We start from the raw sequence: 18,671 nt of genomic DNA, 5'->3' as shown, positions 1-18,671 counted from the left end.
AATTTCAAGGTGAAGAAAGTTGGAACAAACATTACCCTAAGCAAATGAATATTAAAGAGGATGTAAAAAGGCAGAACACATCTCCATACATGAGCTGTCAATGTGGGAAAGCTTGGAACAACTGGTACCTCAGGCCAATGAAGCAGAAACACAGTGAAGTAGTACAAATGCGTTGAATTAAAGGACAGTGAACTCAGGAAGAAGTGCTGATGAAAGGAACAAACCAGACAGTGAACATTGGGAGGCAGAATACTTGGCAGGAGAGTATACTAGGGGATCTGTAAGTCCCAGAGTGAAAGGATTCCTGGCAGGGAAGTATACCAGGACGTACAGTAAAATTGCATATAGAGTGAAAGGAATTCCTGGCGTGGGAGTATACCAGGAGGTTAATTAAAGTTGTAAAAATAGTGGAACGACTCCTGGCAGGGCAGTATACCAGAAGGCCAATTAAAGTTGTATGAAGAAACGTAGTTTGTTTTACAAAGTATATGGTAACGAAGTACACCGGAGAAACATTTACCATATTGTTTGAAAGAGACAATTTGCCATCCTTAAGAAGGTATCATTTGAAAGAGACATCTCTTTTGCTATCCTCAAGGAATTATTGTTTGAAATTGACATCCTTACAATTTCTAATGAACTATTATTTAAATGAGACATTTCTTTTGCTATCCTTAAAGAACTATTCTTTGAAAGTAACACCCTTACCATTCTTAAGGAATTGCTATTTGAAAGAGATACTTTTGCTATCCTTAAGGAGCTGTTGTTCGCAAGAGACATTCTTGCTATCTTTAAGGAACTGCTATCTGCAAAAGACGCTTTTGCCATCTTTAAAAAGCCATTGTTGGAAAGAGACACTTTTTCTAACATACTTAAATAATCCGGAGGAAGAGAAATCACACTCTGGATCAAAGAACTCCTCTTTGGAAAAAATACTATTCTTGTTCAGATTTGTCTATTTGCCTTACTTCTGAAAAACAGATTTTGCCAAATATAAGCCAGATACATTTCCTTGCACTTTTAGTGTTAATTTTAGTGTGACGGACAGAGTAGTATGTTTTGGACAGAAGGACATTTCATCCAACTCTTTTTTGTTAAATAAAGATGTCTGACCTTGAGAACATTACAACTTTGCATCCGTCTCTCATTTCTGACCCCTTACACTCTGCCAGTCTCGTCTCCCTTCACGGGATGGGGCTTTGCTTTCGGGCAGCTTGCCAGATTTGAGGGCAGCCAAAGGTTTGGTCGGATAGTGTGTAAAGTAGCTCCTGTTGCTTGGACTACCTCTGCGTTCCTGTTCACATCTGCGCATAACGTCTCCTGCTGCAGTCGCCTGTTCGGCTGTTTGGCATCTCTCAGGCCTCCTGGTCGGATGATTGCTCTCTCCATGTTGGTTTCCCTCTACAGATTTGCATTTCCCTTGACCAATCAAATGTGGTGATAAACAAAACCGTTCCGATGGTTCTCTGGAAAGATCATCATCCTCCTGGTCATCTTCTTCTTCAGAGTACTTGAATTGGAGTTACATGGGGAATAGTTGGTGTTTTCAGGGCCACCAGAAAGGTCTAATATAGCAGGTTGGTTGACCTCACAATAAAATATATTTGCAATGACTGGGCACAGGGAAGGAGAGATTGGTTTGGGGAAGGAGGGAGGGTCTAATAAAGCTGAGGAATACTGCGTTCTCTGGGAATGGTCATCGCTAATCCCATTAGGGGATTCCTCTCCCATGTGATCCTCCCCCAGTGCACCACCCCCAGGGGGACTAGTGTACTGTGGTTGCACCACCCTGGCCCCATGGGAACGGTCTCCCCCTAGGGGAGAAGGGACGACATCCTCAGATTCATCAGATAACATTGTGAAATAATTTTTTCCAAATCTCACATTTCTTTAATAATGCCACCTTTTAGTCTTTTAAAACAACTCTTGTTCCTCATATTATTAATGCACATATTTGCATGAAAGAATTAGCATAACTCATGGTCAAGTTCGACCCCATAGATGTATCCATAATTTGTAGTTAAATACTTTTATTTGGTTTTAGGCACTGCACTATTTGAGAATTTCTTATCAGCAAAAGTATATATTCTGTGTTCATTCGACATTTGTTTTGCACATTTCTTTGCACTCGGAATGCTGGACTATCTTATCAAAAAACTACAACAAGTACAGAAAGCAGCAGCAAGACTGTGCCTCAGATTCACTAAGGAGAATTCATCATAGCAGCACTGAGAACCCTACATTGTCTAGCAGTCCAAAATCACATTTACTTCAAAACGCTCTGCATAACACACAGAGCAATTTACGGACAAGGAGCAGAATTCCTACAGGGGAGAATGTTCATCTACAAACCAAACCGAACACTTGGATCAAGCAACGATATCCACCCTCAAACCTAAACAGTACTCAAAGTGGAAATTTGGGGGAACAGTGTTCTCCTGCATCGCTCTAAAACTTTGGAACTTGCTTTCAAAAGAAATACGAACAACAGAAGACCACCTAAAGTTTAGAAAATTGCTAAAAACATGGCTCCTTAACTCACAACCTGAACAGGAAAAATCAACAAATGGAAACTGCCAACAGTTCAAAATGGACACACCAAAACAACCGAAATCTGAGGAACTGTAACAGAATCACCCAGCGAAATAAAACATCTACCACAAAGCACCATAGTATAGTATGAACTTGACAGGTTAACATAACCATGGCACAAAAGAACACAGACCAACCTCCACTAACCCTAATAAAACTCTCCAATATCCTGCATTTTCACCCTTAAACACTAAACACAACACACTCATACCTCTACCGCAGCAAACATGTAAAATCACCACAAACTGCACACACTCGACAACACCCAACAGGAAACTAAACCATTTACATACAATTCACCCATACACACTCATACACCAAACACCACATAATGTCTACCAATTAAAAACAAACCAGCACAAAGTGAACGGTTATTTAGAACTGAAGCGAACAGCACATCAAAGCTCTCTAGAGCTTTCCCTCTCTATCCCGCTACCTAAGCCCTCTCTGCACTACTTCCTTTTCCGATACTCCAGAGCCCCTGAAAATGGCAGCAGTGTGCTGTATAAATCACAATAACATAGCATAAGATATACCTGCTCTCCCCATTCCCTCTATTGCATCCATGATGGAATACTGTGCGTCTCCAAATAAGACTTGTTTTTAAAAATAAACTGTTTTTTAATTATAAATTTTATATGGCTTGACTTGCAAACCGTTTACACTATAAAACTAATTACAAATGTTTAAAATAACATCATACAGAAATACAAGAAATGTGTTCATACCTATGCATCAACATTCTACCACAACAGAATAACAAATCACATATCATAAAATAGGTTTTTCAAATGAACCCTTTTTGAAAACCTTTTCCAGACATAGAAAGCTTCAGCAGTCAGTGGCATCACTAGGGTTGGTATCACCCGGTGCGGTCCGCAGTCATGTAGCCACGTTTTCTGGTGTGCAAAAAGGAAGAGAAGAGGGAGGATCTTATTTCTCTATCTATGTATATGCTTATATATCTATCCATATGTAGGGTGGAGCACTCTGTACTTCGAGGCGCGATGTACAAATTACCAAGGCTCAAGGTTGAACTAGTTAGATTCTCCGTTATTTTAGTAATCGCTCTGAGATTATCACCTTAATGGTTGTTACAGCCCTGTGTATCTAAGCTCCTCTGCGTAGTGGGAGCAGTTTCTCCCGCGTGGACCTTGTCAATGCGGTCGCATTGTTACAGCACTGCACGCGTCTCCTGTAATGATAACAACACGGCAGACGTGCGTCTGTCACGTAAGAGGTGCGTCACAGCAAGGGGGTCAGGCAGGACAGGCATTCTCAGTCGCATTATTGGGCTATGCTTTAGTGCCTTTGTCAGCTGTGGCAGGAAGAGCGTTACCCCCATACTTCAGTGGGCAACTGTTCCAAGTCTCCATCTGGTATCCATAATACATTTTGTTACTCACCAAACGATCTTCTAGCTTCGATTGCACGGAAAGGAGCAGTGTGTTCTGTCTAGAAATTTAAGTTTGAGTATAATGCGCTGGCATTGGTGTCACCCCCTGTGATGCCCACACTCCCCCCAACCCTCTAGTCACGCCGTTGGCAGCAGTAATTACCAATGATTCAGCCCCATACATTACAGACAAAAATTGGTCCAAGCCAGGGTCAGAGAATTCCTCATACGCTCTCTGCCGTGTGCCTCTACCAATGAGGGCCATTCGGTTAGTTCATACCTGGAGATTTCAATGCCACATCCATACAGGCGGCAAAGCCTGGCTGCCCACAGTATACCCGTCCATGTTGCAATGTACTCTATCACTGGAAGGATGTTAAAACGCAGGTAAATTATGAAGCGTGTCAAAGATGGATTTCGATGCTTAAATAAATAACCACAAGGGAGGTCTGAAAATGAGCCCTGTATTGCATATCGCGTGCATCTCTTCTTCTCTGTCAATTTGTGGATAGATTGAGAGCGATCCCAGCCAAGCTTTTTCTCTTTCAATTTTTTCAAAAATGGGGCAGCTTCATAAGCAATGGCAACACCGACATCACTTCATCAAAATGGGCGTTCACCATGTCCATCAGCTCCCCATATGCAGTATTATTTGGCCGAATACGAGCATGTTCAACAGAAAGGCCCAATAAGGAATTGGAATCAGACAATAGCGAGATCTTTACCCACAACCTGCACATTGCCATAATCCAAAGTTAAGTAAGAGAAGGCAACCCCAACTCCATCCTCAGAGGCTCTACAGGGGTGGCGGTGGTAAATCCCAGTAGGGAACACAGTATCCTTCCCACAACATTTTCAAGCTAGTTGACATGACATGCCGGCAATACCTCGAGGCCATATAGGATCCCAGGCATGATGCATACCAGCCATGGCACCATAATCCACTGGGTCCGGCCCCTTTGGTCACCCTTGGTCACCCCACTGTATGCCCGCAGAGGCAGGCAGGGGACTTCATCACAGGAATACTAAATGCAAAGCGGAAGTCCAGGGATCGTAAACTGTAGATTATATTGGCTTGATGCAAACTGGGAACATAGTACGGCTGCCAAACTTGTATATATTGGCATATTGCATGCTGTGTGCATACTAGGCTTGTCAAACTTCAAGAATACTAGCACTGTGGCACAGAAAATCTAGGGTATACCAGGATTCTGTACATTGAATTGTAAACCTGTGAACACACTGGGATTGTGCAAACTGGACATTTTCTCGGATTGTGTCAACAGTGAATATACAAGGATTTGGAAACCTCTAGTGTTCTGGGTTTGCCAGACTATAAATAAATTGCAAAGTGGGTTGTATATCTAGGAGTAGGCTTGCATTGTGGATACCGGTTCTCGGACTGGGAGCAGGCTAGGATGTGTCACCCGGGTGTATGCTGTGATAGTGCCACCGAGTATATTGGCAATCTGCAAGCTAGAAACATCAAGGGGTTGGTCAAACGTAATGTTTACTAGCATTGCGCACACGGGGAACGTACAATGAGCAGACACATCTGGAGCATGTGAGGATTGTCACACTGGGAATTTACTAGGGTTGGGCAAACTGGGAATTTGCCAGGGTTGGGCAAACTGGGAATAACATGGGTTGGGAAATCAAAAATGGAAGTATGCTGAGATTGCAAACTGGATCTGTCAAAGGCAGAGCTTCACCTTCGGATCTGTTTTAGTCATTAATGTTAGCTAGCGGTCTTAATTCTGTTCCTTTCCGATGGCACTTCTGGTCAGTGCTGTTTCTTAAACGCCTGCGATGTATCCCAGATTATAGCTTTCAGCACCGTTCAAGGTGCTTGACAGTAAATTAAAGTGTAATTTGTTTTATAATCTCTTTGCACACTGTGAGGTCTGTGAATGGGTAATTTTCCCACCAAATTCTCCCACGCTGCCTAGCCTTGATCTCAGGATCCAGCGAAATACCAACCACAGAGTGATCCTTGATATTGAATTGACCCTTGTGTGTTATTTCAACTCTTGGATTGGGAATAGATCTCAGAAATGTGCAATTTATTTTTATATAATCGCTATTTGTGTGGGTGTAGTATGTGGAGCTTATTTTGCCGTGGCCGTAATGCGCGCTCTCAATGTCGCTGGGCCTAGTAAGATCGCTGTTTTTGTTCTCTCTTGTTCCCCTCCCTGCCTGTTCGCGCTCTGAAACACATGTGTATGAGCGCAATACAAATAAAATATCAACATCAATGATGCAAAAGATAGACGTAAAAGCCTTGCGTACGGATTATACTTCTTTCATTTAGGTCGTGCCCCATTTTCCTGCATTTGTATAGCAGAGAGGAGGGGCAGGATGCGTTTCCGCTGCTCTGTTCCTCTCCGCCATACAAATCTTCCAGCATTTGGGCCGGCACATATTTTCATGCCGGCGCAAATGCTGGGGAACACTATAGAGTCGGCCTGCTTTTTGCACCTGGAAAAAGCAGGCAGACTCCATAGGGATCTATTGTGAACGCCGCCTGCCATGCATGCATGGCAGGCAGCGTTTGCCTTATATGCACAGCAGAGTGGAAAAAGGGGAGGGCAAAAAGTGGTATCCACGCTTGTACGCCGCCTTTTGTCCTTCCATTTTGCACTCTGCCTGCAAATGACAAACGTTTGACGACGACGAGCTGTTTGACAAAGCCAAATGACAAGCTTGAATAAAATGAGCGCCCATGTGTCTGAAGGACCCAGCCAATTTAAAGCTTCCAAGTGCCGAGGGTTGGCTCGTTTGCCCACATGAATGGTGCTGCATGTCCGCCTGCAATCCTTGGACAGATGGTGTTCAACCTATGATTTTAGTTAACATTCAGAGGCTAATAGCTTGGGGAATGGTGCGTCCAAGATTAGCCTTTCTTTAACACGCCTTAAAACGACCTTGCCTTCCCACACAATGGATGATAGACGTAGTGTGACTAACGAGCATTCCACTACTCTCTTGTTTGCCTTCGCTGAGGTAAAGCACTTGCTACTTAAACATATGAAGGCACTACATGCCTCTGGAAACCAGAGGAGAGACTGAATGAACACCGACGCGTTTCGAACCTCCTCGCTTTATCAAGCAGATTAGGAAAATGACCACCTCACATGCTACCTAAGTTTTGCTAGTTTTTGGGTTGGTGATGAGTCAAGTGCTCGAATTGTCCCCAGCCCATTTTCATCCTACAAATCTCCCTATCCCCCCAGATCTGACAGGAACCAAAAACATAAACCTGTAATATTATCCTTGACTGATAATCTGCCAGACAGCAGAGATAAACTGCATACCAATCCAAGACCATAAAAGGTTTCCGCCTCACCCTCGTAGCGCAACCCTTGAGCCCTCAGCCCTCCCCTTATCTTAATCTTCACATATTACAAAAGAGTGTCGGATGCCATAAAATGTGACCTTCTTTTTCCTACAGGATCGAAACCACCTTTATGCAGTATTTTGAGAACAGAACATGTAGGATCCTCTCATTTCAAATGACAGACTCTTGCCTGTTGTGCCTCAGTTGCCTCTACCCGTGGTCCCTGAGCATGCCCAGGAAAATCCCTCTCTTCGCCTCCGCTTGCCTTTCTGCCACTCACCATTCGTCTCAGCAATGCTCAAGACCTCTTTGCTTTCTTCCTGTGTGCCATGTAAGCCAGGAATCCTGTCTAAATATTGAATTTAAGGCTTGCGTGTGAAGTTCCACATGGAAGCCGCCCCTTCTGATTGAGCAGTGGAGCGGCCAGCTTTATCCCGGCTCTTTTGAGTAGTGTTGATTGAGAGACAAATAAACATGGTTACCTCCAAGAGTCCAAGATGGTTTCCCCCTTTGAAAGAAATCCCCTGTCTTCACCCCTAGTTGTACTGTTAAAATAGCAAAATCGCTGTCAGGCCTATTTGCTATATTCCCATACTGTTAAATGTATTTTATGCACTTATTCTGCCTGTGCAGACCATTATCGTATCAGATTTTCAAGGGCTCTGAGCAACTGTTGTATTTTCCCCATGTTTCCACCCTCCTTGAGCGCTTTAAAAATCTTGCCTGTGTATAGCCGCTATATAAATAAACAATACCACACCAAGTGTTTTCACTTGGAAGTTCTTTGGGCTAAAACCTCGAGCTCATATTGCTGGCCGCGGAGTTGCCTTAATCTTCCCTGAGTGGGTTCCTTCTCCATCCTACCCATTCAGCCTTATTCATCCTTTGAGAGCCTGGTATGCAAATTGGTCATCTATCCTTCCACCACCTTGACCATTGCTACCAGGGGAGTTGCTAGGCCTGGAAAAGACCCGGGGCTAAGCTGATGTCGGAACTGTTGGGACTGGGGGCTAGCTAGTCTTTTGGCTGTAGCACCTGAGATTCTATCCGGGGCTACAACCAAAAGATCAGGGGCTATAGCCCCCTCACCCCCCCCCTAGCAACACCCCTGATTTCTACCATCTACCGGCCCCCAGGCACTTCTTCTCTCCTCCTCTCCAATTGGGCGGATTTCAGTTCCTCCCTACTCCCTACCACCTCCATCCTGCTACTACTAGGTGACTTCAACTTCCATCTAGACTCCCCTTGCACAGCAACCACCCTTTTCACTGATCTCTGTCCCTCCCTATGCCTCTCCTATCTCCCCTCTGGCCCTACCCATTCTGCTGGAAGCACATCATCCATTCCAACCTCACTCTCTCTTCTCCCCTGGTCACCCTTCTCTCCTGGACTGACCACTCTCTCCTCTCTACTCGTCTGGGTTTATATGGCCCTGTGACAACTCCTCATAAAGCTCTGCCAACCTCGTTCACGAACATCCGTCCGATGAAATGAGTGTCAGCCTCTGCCTTCTCTTCTACTTTCATTCCCCCACGCTCACCCAATACAGACTCTACTACTGATTCTGCCCTCAAAAGCCTCTATCTGTCGTTTACCAACACCCTTGACATTCTTGCCCCAGTCTTAAGGATCCGCCTGAAACCTGCCTCCAAGCGTAACAACTGGTACGACTCCAATCTTGCAGACCAAAAACCTATGTGCAGGGCTGCAGAAAGGAAGGGGCACACCTCAGGTGCACCCTTGCACAAACTGGCCTGCCGCCTGTCCCAGAGACATGGCAGATTCTCCATCCATGCTAAAAAAAAGAGCCCACATTCAGGCATGAGTGTCCAATCCTTCCAACAACATGTCTGAACTATTCAACATCCACAGTATCTGCTACCTCTGTTCGTTCATAGGCCCTATGTAATTCACTCGCATCTCACTTAATTTCCGAAACCCAAGACGTACTCACTCTCAACCCTCCCCCTCTCCCTCCCACCACCCATCAATCCCCTACCCCCTTTTCCTCCTCCAGTCCTGTCTCCCTTGAAGAAGTTACCAGAGTTGTCATCTCCATGAATGTCTCTTCCAAACTGGTTGCCCGATGTTCTTCCAGAACCATCAAAGACAACATCTCCACTCTCGCCCCTGCTCTTGCTGATCTCTGCAACCACTCAATTTCTACTGGTTCTTCTCCACCCTCCCTCAAGCACTCCCTTGTGCACCCCCTCCTTAAAAAACCCTCTGCAGACTCTTCCAGCCCAGCTAACTACTGCCCCATTTCCATCACCCCCTTCCTGGGGAAATTGAGAAGTTGGCTCTCCCTCAACTCAACTCTCATACCGAGCTTCCAGAGGCACGGAAACTGCTCTTTTGAACACCCGTGAAGAACTGCTTGCATCCCTTCACTCCAACTCCCCTTCTGTCCTCATCTTCCTTGATCTCTCTTTGGCCTTTGACACAGTGAACCATTCCATCCTCATAAAAACACTCCATGACACCCTCGGTATCTCGGATTGGGCACTGGACTGGCTCACCTCCTTCCTCACTGACTGTTTCTCCATCACCATTCTTGGTCCTTTCTCCTCCCATACTTCCTCCTCCACCTGTGGCGTCCCCAAGGGCTCCATTCTATCTGTTCGCTTTTTTCATACAGCCGAAATTCAAAGAAATTTACCTTTTGTTTTTTTTTCAATCAAATCTGCGGATACCCATGTTTCCTAATCAGGGCCTCTGAAATAAATCTACATTTGGAAATGTTTTTTTGGTTCCATTGCATGATAATCATGGCAAGGAGCAACGTGCATGCTCAGGCATGTGAGTGAGAGAGCCAGCTGCTGGCTGGGCTGAGTGGAACCTAGATAAGGATGAGCTCCAAATTCTGCAGTGTGGTTGAAACTGGACACTGCAAGAGGTGAGAGAGGAGGAGCGGTTCGGAAACAGAACATAGCCTTGGAACACTGCTAGGACTCTATGTGATGCCAACCTTGTGGAGGTGTAGGCTGCAGTTTGGCGCTGTGGAACATTGTATTAAGAAACAGTCTTTCATGGAGATACCACATCTTCTGTGCTGCTACTGCATGCTATCGGTATTGATTAATCCTGGGCAAATCTCTCGAAATGCTCTCCGAGGTTCAGGTTTAGTCACCGCCTTCGGGTGAATCTGCGAGAGCCCACCGGAGAATTGAGACTTACAAATCTCTCTCATGAGTTCGGAGGAGATCGGGAAGCTCATATGCGGATTCGATCATTGCGTGAGGATCCAGTCGTGATGCTGGATTCTGATATTCTCGCATGGATGGGTTCTTAGGCTAAAAATTGGGTTGGGAGCCTATATGAAGAACTAGCGACTCCTGTTTCCTTTGTGGGCTTTCCTTGGCTGCAGGAAGGCCAGGCAACGCTGATCCACTACAGAAGGACAAAGAGAAACATTGTTGAAATGTTAGGCAGGATTTCATTTTGTTTTATTTCCTTTATTTTTGTTTTCTTTGTGTACAAGGCACTTGGACAGTTTGTTTGGGATGTAATTTCTTTTGTTTGTGAGGGAAGCCTTTCCATTTGTCATGATTTGAATTTCAAAACTGTGTTACTTACGCTGGGAATACCTTTATTTTTCTTACTTTGGATGGCAGTTTTTTTTTGTGAGGGAAATCTTTGATTATTTGGTTGACAAACATTCATTGTTTTCTTTTTGCTGGGGAAAGTGACATGGATGCAGGGGGCAATCTGATGTGGTGGTGTCTGTGCAGGACGAGTACAGTAATTGCATCCAGTGGACGTGGATTTGTTATCCTCCCAATCAGATGAGGTGGATGCCCAGTCTTTGAGTATTCTCTGGGGGAGGTGCACAGCCGGCCTCCTCCAGCAGATGTTGCTGTGGTGTGGATGTGAACAGAGGTGACACTGACACAGAGGCCGGGGAGGAGCCTGAGCCTGTGGGACAGAAGGTAGAGTCAAATCCCAGGTGCCATTCCCAGGAAATGTGGGAGACAGGGTCCATGTCTGGAGGACAGTGCCATGGACAACATTGACCGGCAAATCAGGACAATGTGCCTACTGCGCAGGAACATTTTCAGCCATGGAGAATTGGTGCATGAGGCAGTAATGGGGAGTGCACAGCAAACATTTTTGAAAAGCACAACCATGAGGGCATATAAAAATGCTGTGGGTTTTTCTGTGGTGGCATTCAGGGGAACTTGGTAAATTATTTTTGTTTTGTTTGTGGAGTGGGGAAATGTATGTTGTTTTTGTTTTCTTCTTCCCTGATATTTAAATTAACAAAACATTTCAAAAGATCAACCTTTGCATGAAGAATGCTAAAAACCAGATAATAAATCCTACTCTTCCTTCAAATGCCTCGTCTGCAGGTTTGGTGTCTCTCCTATCTTCTCGCTGACTCTCGCACCCATGTAAAGGACCCCTGGTCCGGTCTCTCTCTTCCTTTCGGAGTGGTCTGACCTCACCTCTTCTCTCCTGTCTTTTACCTCCAAGCATTTCCTCCTCAGTGACTTCAATATTCACCATGACTCTCCTGATGCAGCCACTGAACTCTTCTGTAGCCTCTGTGACTCCCTTTCCCTTACCATTCTTCATTCCGGTCTGACCCACTCAGCTGGACACACCTTGGATGCACTCATCTCAGCAGACATCCCCATCTCTAACCCTCTCACTATACCTCTCTCCTTGTCTGACCATGCTCTCCTGTCCTCTCAACTGGATCTCTTGGGTCCCACGGCTAAGCCTCTGCCAGTGCTGCCAGTCTCCTTCTACGTTGTTGAGACCAATGAAGCGAGAGTCAGTTGTTGCTTTTGCCGCCACTTTCATTCCCACTCTAGCCACTGACTCTCTGACTGTCACAGCCCTTGCTAATCTTTATCTCTCCATTTCCAACACCCTGGACATCCTTGCCCCTGCCACGACGATCCACATGAAGCCTGTCTCGAAGCGCAACACCTGGTATGACTCTGACCTAGCCTCTCTGAAATGCAAGTGCAGAGTTGCTCAACAGAAGTGGCTGGCTTCAAGCACATTCACTGACAGACTTGCCTGCCGCCTGTTCCAAAGGTAATACAGACTTTCCATCCGCTCGAAGAAGAGGGCCCATATCCAAGCCTGCATCTCTGGGGCCACCAACAACACAGCTGAACTGTTCAGAATCTGCAAGGAACCTGCCAATCCTACATCAGTCTCAACTTCTCCTTTGCCATTCCAGGCCCTCTGCACTGCACTGACCTCCCACTACACAACCAAATCTCAGGACATCCTGTCCGTACTTTTCTCTACTCCCCTCCCTCCTCCATCACCTGCTCTCAGGCCTCCCTTGGCCCCCCTCAACCCTTCCCTCCTACTCTCCTCCTTCTCACCCATAGCACCGGATGAGGTATCTAAACAAGTCCTCTCTATGAAAGACTCCTCCAAAACGGTGTTCTCCTGCTCCTCCGGAACTATCAAGGACAACATTGCCTCCCTTGCTCCAGTCTTGACTGATTTCTGCAATCACTCTTTGCCACTGGCTCCTTCGCACTACCCCTCAAGCACTCCCTTGTGCACCCACTCCCTAAAAAGCCTTCTGTCGGCCCTACCTGCCTGGCTAATTAGCACCCTATCTCGATTACCCCCTTCCTGGGCAAACTCTTGGAGAAGCTGGTCATCTCCCAGCTGATCTACCACAGTAAATCTGTTGATTATCTCCACAACCACCAGTTTGGCTTCAGAGCAGCCAAAGGCACAGAAACTGCTATCCTGAACACCCATGAAGATTTGCTCCCAAATCTCGATTCCAACTCTTCCTCTGTTCTCATCCTTCTCGATCTTTCCTCTGCCTTTGATATGGTCAATCATGCCACCCTCATAAATTGACTCTGTGATACCCTTGGCATCACAGACCTGGCACTGGACTGGTTGACCTCCTCCCTATCTGACCGACCTTCTCAGGTTCAACTGGGCCCTTTCCTCTCCACTACCACATACTCTTCACCTGCAGCATCCCTCAGGGTTCTATTCTCTTGCTGTGGCTCTTCAACACCTTGCCTCTCTGGCCCACTTGATCTCCACCTTGTCTCCTCACTTCCAGTGTTATGCGGACGACACACAGCTCTCCTTCAAGCTTCCCTCCATATACTCCTCTTCTTCCTCTCCTTCCTGACTGTCTGACTGCTATTCAGGCATGGTAGGCTGCAAATGATCTCTGCCTTAATGCCAGTAAGACTGAGATCCTTCTCATTGGGACCCTTGCTCCCTCCTTCACTCCTACTCTCTGGCCTCCCTCCTCTTCGACTCCTCTCTCTCCTTCTCTCCTCACTTCATGGGCCTTGCCAAGAAGGCCCACTTTCAGCTGTACCTCCTCAGCGGCATTCTCCCTTTCCTCATCATTGGCCAGATACTCAATGTCTCCAGAGCTCTGGTCATCTCTAGGCTGGACTACTGTAACAGCCTCTTCCTTTATCCTCCCTTTGCCCCCTTCAACTAATCCAGAATAGGACTGCAAGTCGTATCCTTTGCATCAAGCCCAGGTACTGTATTTATGCAGCCCTAAAACTTCTCCAGTGGCTCCCGGTGGCTGCGAGGATGAAGTTCAAGACCCTCTGCATCATCCACAAGGCTTTCTGGGGCCTGGAACCCCACTACATCCAACTCACTCTCCCTAAATATCTCCCTGCTAGAGCCCTTCAGTTTTCTAGCTACAACTCTCCTCAGATCAGAAGCTTTTCCAAGCAGAGAGTGGGGGTAGATATGATGATATGATGGTTTATTTATATAGCGCCTATACAGCTCCTACTTCTGGAATGGCCTCCCTTCCCCTCTCAGGCTTCAGCTGGATCTCATTAAATTCTGTAAGCTTCTCAAGACCCTCCTTTTATCTTTGTCCTTCCCTCTCCCCCTCCCATGCTAATGCCCCCCTCTGCTGTATTGACTGGCTGCCTGGTCCCTTATGAGTTCTACAGTGCACCAGGCCCTCCCTGCCCAGTCTGCCCCAGCACCCCGGTCTCCCTGACCCACCTGACCTACACTTGCCTTTCTGTGCCCTCTTCCCCTGACTAGCTTGCCGGGTGTGCTTCCCTACAGAGCCTGGATCACCCCGTCCTCACATTTAGCATGTGGCCCTCACACCCTGCACTCCCTGCCCTCTAGGCCTCCCCTTAGCACTTGCCTAGTCCCAGGTGACCCTCTTTTTCCCTCTCTCCACTCCCCCCTACATTTATCTTTACTGCACTTGCACGATCCGAATGACACAAGGCCTAGTAGGACCGTTATTGTTGTTTTTGTTCTCTGTCCCCACCCCCCTTTTTTGTCTTGAGGCTCCTTGAAACACCATTTGTTGTGTAGGCGCTTTATAATTACCCAATAAATAAATAAATACATACATACATATCTCCTGTACCAGGATATATGCCCTTGTTGGTTCAGGGTGGTTTTCACACAGCCCATTGGCTGTTGGCAATGCTGATTATAAGCCTTCCCCAATTGATATCTCCTATACAGGGATGTATGCCCTTGTGGCCTTAGGGTGGTTTTCACACAGCCTCTTGGCTATTGGCAATGCTGGTTATAATCTTTCCCCAATTGTAGTCCCATACAAGGGGACTTACATTCTTGCCACTTTTGTTCTGCTTCTTCAATTGTGCGGTATTCAGAGTTATACGGTTTATGGTTAGTTTCTTTAATTGTTCGGTATTCAAAAGCAAGTGCTTTTAGCAATTCTCTTATTCGGAGGGCCCTGTGGTCAGCATTATCATTTGGTCAACACACCAGCTTTCTTTGGCATCTCCTTCTTACTGTCAGCTATCGCAGTGGACCCCTGGCATCCTGTCTGCTCACTCTCCAGCTTCTGCGTCCCTTTGGTGGCTGCGTGTCTCTCCCGCAGCTCTTCGCTCACCAACACGCCGTGTGGTGAATCGGGGGTACGTCTCCTCATCAGCTGGGCTTCTCCTAATCACGCCGCTTTGCGCTGCAGTGTCCTCAGCAAAACCATTCACCTGCAATCTTTGCAACGGCTTCCACTGCCGTTCTGCTCTCGGTGGCTGCACCTCAGATAGCCTCACCTTCAGCAATCCCAACCGCACTGCCTTCTACCTCTCCTTTACCTCCTTCTCCCAGCTGGATCTCATTTAGGGATTTAAATGTCCCGCTCACCTGCCCTGGTCTGCAACAACTACACTGCACCTTTTGGTTAACAGCAGTCTTAATCGTCATTGCTTCTGAGCCCTTCCTACTCGTTGCAGTACCAAAATCATTATGGGTACTGAAGTCCACAATAGTATTAATCATTTTATACTCGGTTAAAGGTGATTGTTTTATATACTTATGATTATAAGGGTGAGGGGAGGTTGTGAGAATGGTTTGTGGTCCCACATCGGAGTGACGACTTCTACCCAAGGCAGAATCATGACCATTAAAGGATTTCACATTTTATTCTGTCTCAATGATTTTCCATGACAGATTCTTTGAGTAGGTATATGGTAGGGATTTGTACATTGATAACATGCCATTAGGTATCTGGGGATGATTTGATCCTCATCCTCAAAAGAAGATGAATACTGCGTCTCTTCGAGCGGAGTCACCACTTCCCCTGGATAGCAGTCTCCTACCAAGTGATCCTCCCTCCTGAATTCACCCCGAGGGTTAGGATCAGGTAGCGACTGCCTTTCGCTGCCCACACGGAAGGAGACGTTAGGCTGGGGGTTGGTGGTGACTCTGCAGAATTCATCACAGTGCCCTCGTCACTGCAAGACAGGAGAGACATACACATTTGTCTGAAATGAGAGCAGATCTTGTGTGCCACAGAAATGTTGTTATCATGGACGTGGAGGAATCGCTGACAAAACGTGCAACACAAGGAGAATAATATATGCAAAGTGTGGCACATGCATTGTGTTCCCGAGCATAGTGCAGCAATGATATGGGAGTCATTGTCTGCTGCCCGAAAGCCAAATGCTAGTTGCCCGGGAGTCAGTCACTCTGCCATTACCTGCTCCACAGTATCCCAGATGCCTGCTCCCGTCAGGCTCCTACTATCAAACCCTTGCATGCACCGAGTGGCTTATTGGTGGACAGCTTGGAGCTGCTTGGATGGCTTTCCTTGCTTCCCACTAGAGAGGAAGGTGACCCAATGTGCTGTTACTGTCATGTAATCAGTGCTTTGCCTGCTTGTCCCCGTATTCATAGTGAAGTGAACCTCTCCACATGCTGCGGAGGCTAGATCAGCCACTGGGTCCTTCAGGAAGTCCTGGTGGAGATGTGCTGGGCCCGCAGACTGATTTGGATTTGGATCCCAACGAATCCATACTGTTTTTGTATCTTCCTTGTCCCCTCCGCGCCCCCATGGATGCCACCTGACATATGCCGGTTTCCGCTCCCTCGGTTCATTCTGAGGTGGTTTTTTAGTTTATATTGAATATCTTAAACCTAACATTCTTTGCATAATCTGTCCGCACTGAGACGCCTCTGTTGAGGCGTACGTGTGCTCTGTAAACCTACACATCAAATGAAATCCACTTGGCCTGCAGGGCTAACGGCAAAGGTTATGTGTCAGACAGAGTTGCACATTGAGGGGACCTAGACGTATAGGTGAGTAGCTGCACTTTCTCTTGCCTGCTTTTAAATTATCGGATAAGAAACCCCAAGCTCTGTCACCTATTCATCAATTTTGTGCTGATGGTCATGCAATCTCTCAGCACCAAACATTTAGTTGACATATGCTGGAACATGATGCAAGTTTTGAAGGGCTGCAACATAAACAGGTATGAGTTGAGAGATCATAACAATGAGACCCAGCCAGAGGATTTGACAAGGGGTTATTGCCAAGTGTTAGGGGGTTGTGTCCAATTTTAATGGCCTCAGGGACGGAAATAGTTTTCTCAGGGTCACCCACATTTCCTCCAAATATATCTGAAAATGATGACATTTCTGACTCTTGTAATTATCTGTCTTCTAAACCTGGTAGCAATTTTTATATGGAGACTACTTACAAAGCATGTCAAATAAATTGCAATACAGTTGTGGTATAAGTCTGTATATTTTGATAATGATAGGACCTCTGAGCATGCCAGCTTAAAAAATGCAAAATGATTTTCTGAAATGACTCATTCACAGACAAGCCTCAGGATGGAGAATCCAGACGTGTATTGATATGCCAGCCCTGACACGAGCCACATGTGTTCTAATGTGCAACCCCTTACATTTCAGTCTTACCAAACGGGTCCATGCCGTTCATCTCGCAGCGCACGGAGAGTGGGGACACCGAAGACCAACGGGATCCAGATGTGGTGCAGCCCTACGCGGCCTTCTCACCTCCTGGCAACCCTAAGGTAGAGTTACTGAGCCCTACCCCGGGACCCCATGGAGCCCAGAAAACAGACTGGCAGAATGCATGTATGGGCGCCAGCCAGGAGGGCACTGGAAGCAAGGTGGCAGAGGTAGCTTTTGGAGCCCTTTAGGAAAGGAGAGGGGTGAGAGGAAGGCGATGATCGTACCCACACTTATATGCCTTGAATTATTGCACGCACACATCAGCTTCCATAGGCTGTCGTAATGGGCACCTGGCCTATACTACTACCTGGGCCTGCAGCAAAGTGTAATTACAGCAGGTTCCATAGCGCTCTGGTCCGAGGACTTTCCCCATGGTCCTCCATAGGCATCCAGTGGTGCGGAGTGCGGGCACAGCAGCTTCCTTTGCCTACACCCTTGTTACCGCTCACCCTTTTCTGACATCTGCTCACTACCTTCTCTGCTCCCCTGTTTTGCCCACGCTTAGCTCTTCCTCCCCCACTCTTTTTTTTGCTTGTCTGCACCGTGACCCTCCTTCACTTGACACCCGCGCGCGTGTTAGCTTTCACTTCCTCTTGTCTCACACCTCACTTCCTCATTTCACATGCATACAACCTAACTCTGCTCCCCGCCCTTTCTCTTTTACAATTTGATCTGCTGTTCATGTTTTATTTCCTGCATCTCTTCTTACACTACCTTAGACATCTCGCCAACTATGCTTTTCCCAGACCAGCCCTAATTTACCCCACCATCCTTGCTTTACTCCCACCTTTGAAGCTGCTTGTGACATCTTGTGAAAAACAAAAAGGTGGTGGGAAGAAATATGGATGACATTAGTAGACTTTCTCCTCTATAGTCTTCCTATTCTTTGGCCTCCCTTTGGGATAATAAGCTATACTATCTTGGAATAATTCCCATTCTTTTCCGCTCTCCTTCTTCCCTATTTACTCACTCTGTTATTCACCTACACTCCCTAACCTGTCCACCAGGCCAGTTTCAGCATCTGCTTCTTTCTTTTCAGCTAAGATTGTTTTCGTTTTTGGCTCATAGTTTTCCCTTTAACATCACCTAGTAGAGCAAAGCCTATTGGTATGGATA

The 18,671-nt window shown here is 46.4% G+C and overlaps 1 protein-coding gene across 1 annotated transcript in view; it reads left to right on the top strand.

Annotated features, from left to right (window-relative positions):
• The window catches only part of NAALADL1 (N-acetylated alpha-linked acidic dipeptidase like 1), a 191,676-nt gene that overhangs the window by 18,845 nt on the left and 154,160 nt on the right, over positions 1-18,671 (top strand). Inside the window, exon 3 of the mRNA XM_069643069.1 lies at positions 17,493-17,614. Coding sequence (XP_069499170.1) covers positions 17,493-17,614 — 122 coding nt within the window. The remainder of the gene's footprint in view (positions 1-17,492; positions 17,615-18,671) is intronic.

Source organism: Ambystoma mexicanum, chromosome 2p, assembly GCF_040938575.1.
Source record: "Ambystoma mexicanum isolate Mex_15411 chromosome 2p, UKY_AmexF1_1, whole genome shotgun sequence".
NCBI lineage: Eukaryota > Metazoa > Chordata > Amphibia > Caudata > Ambystomatidae > Ambystoma > Ambystoma mexicanum.
Note: the sequence above shows the minus strand (reverse complement) of the source record. Positions and strands in the feature narration are given on the sequence as shown.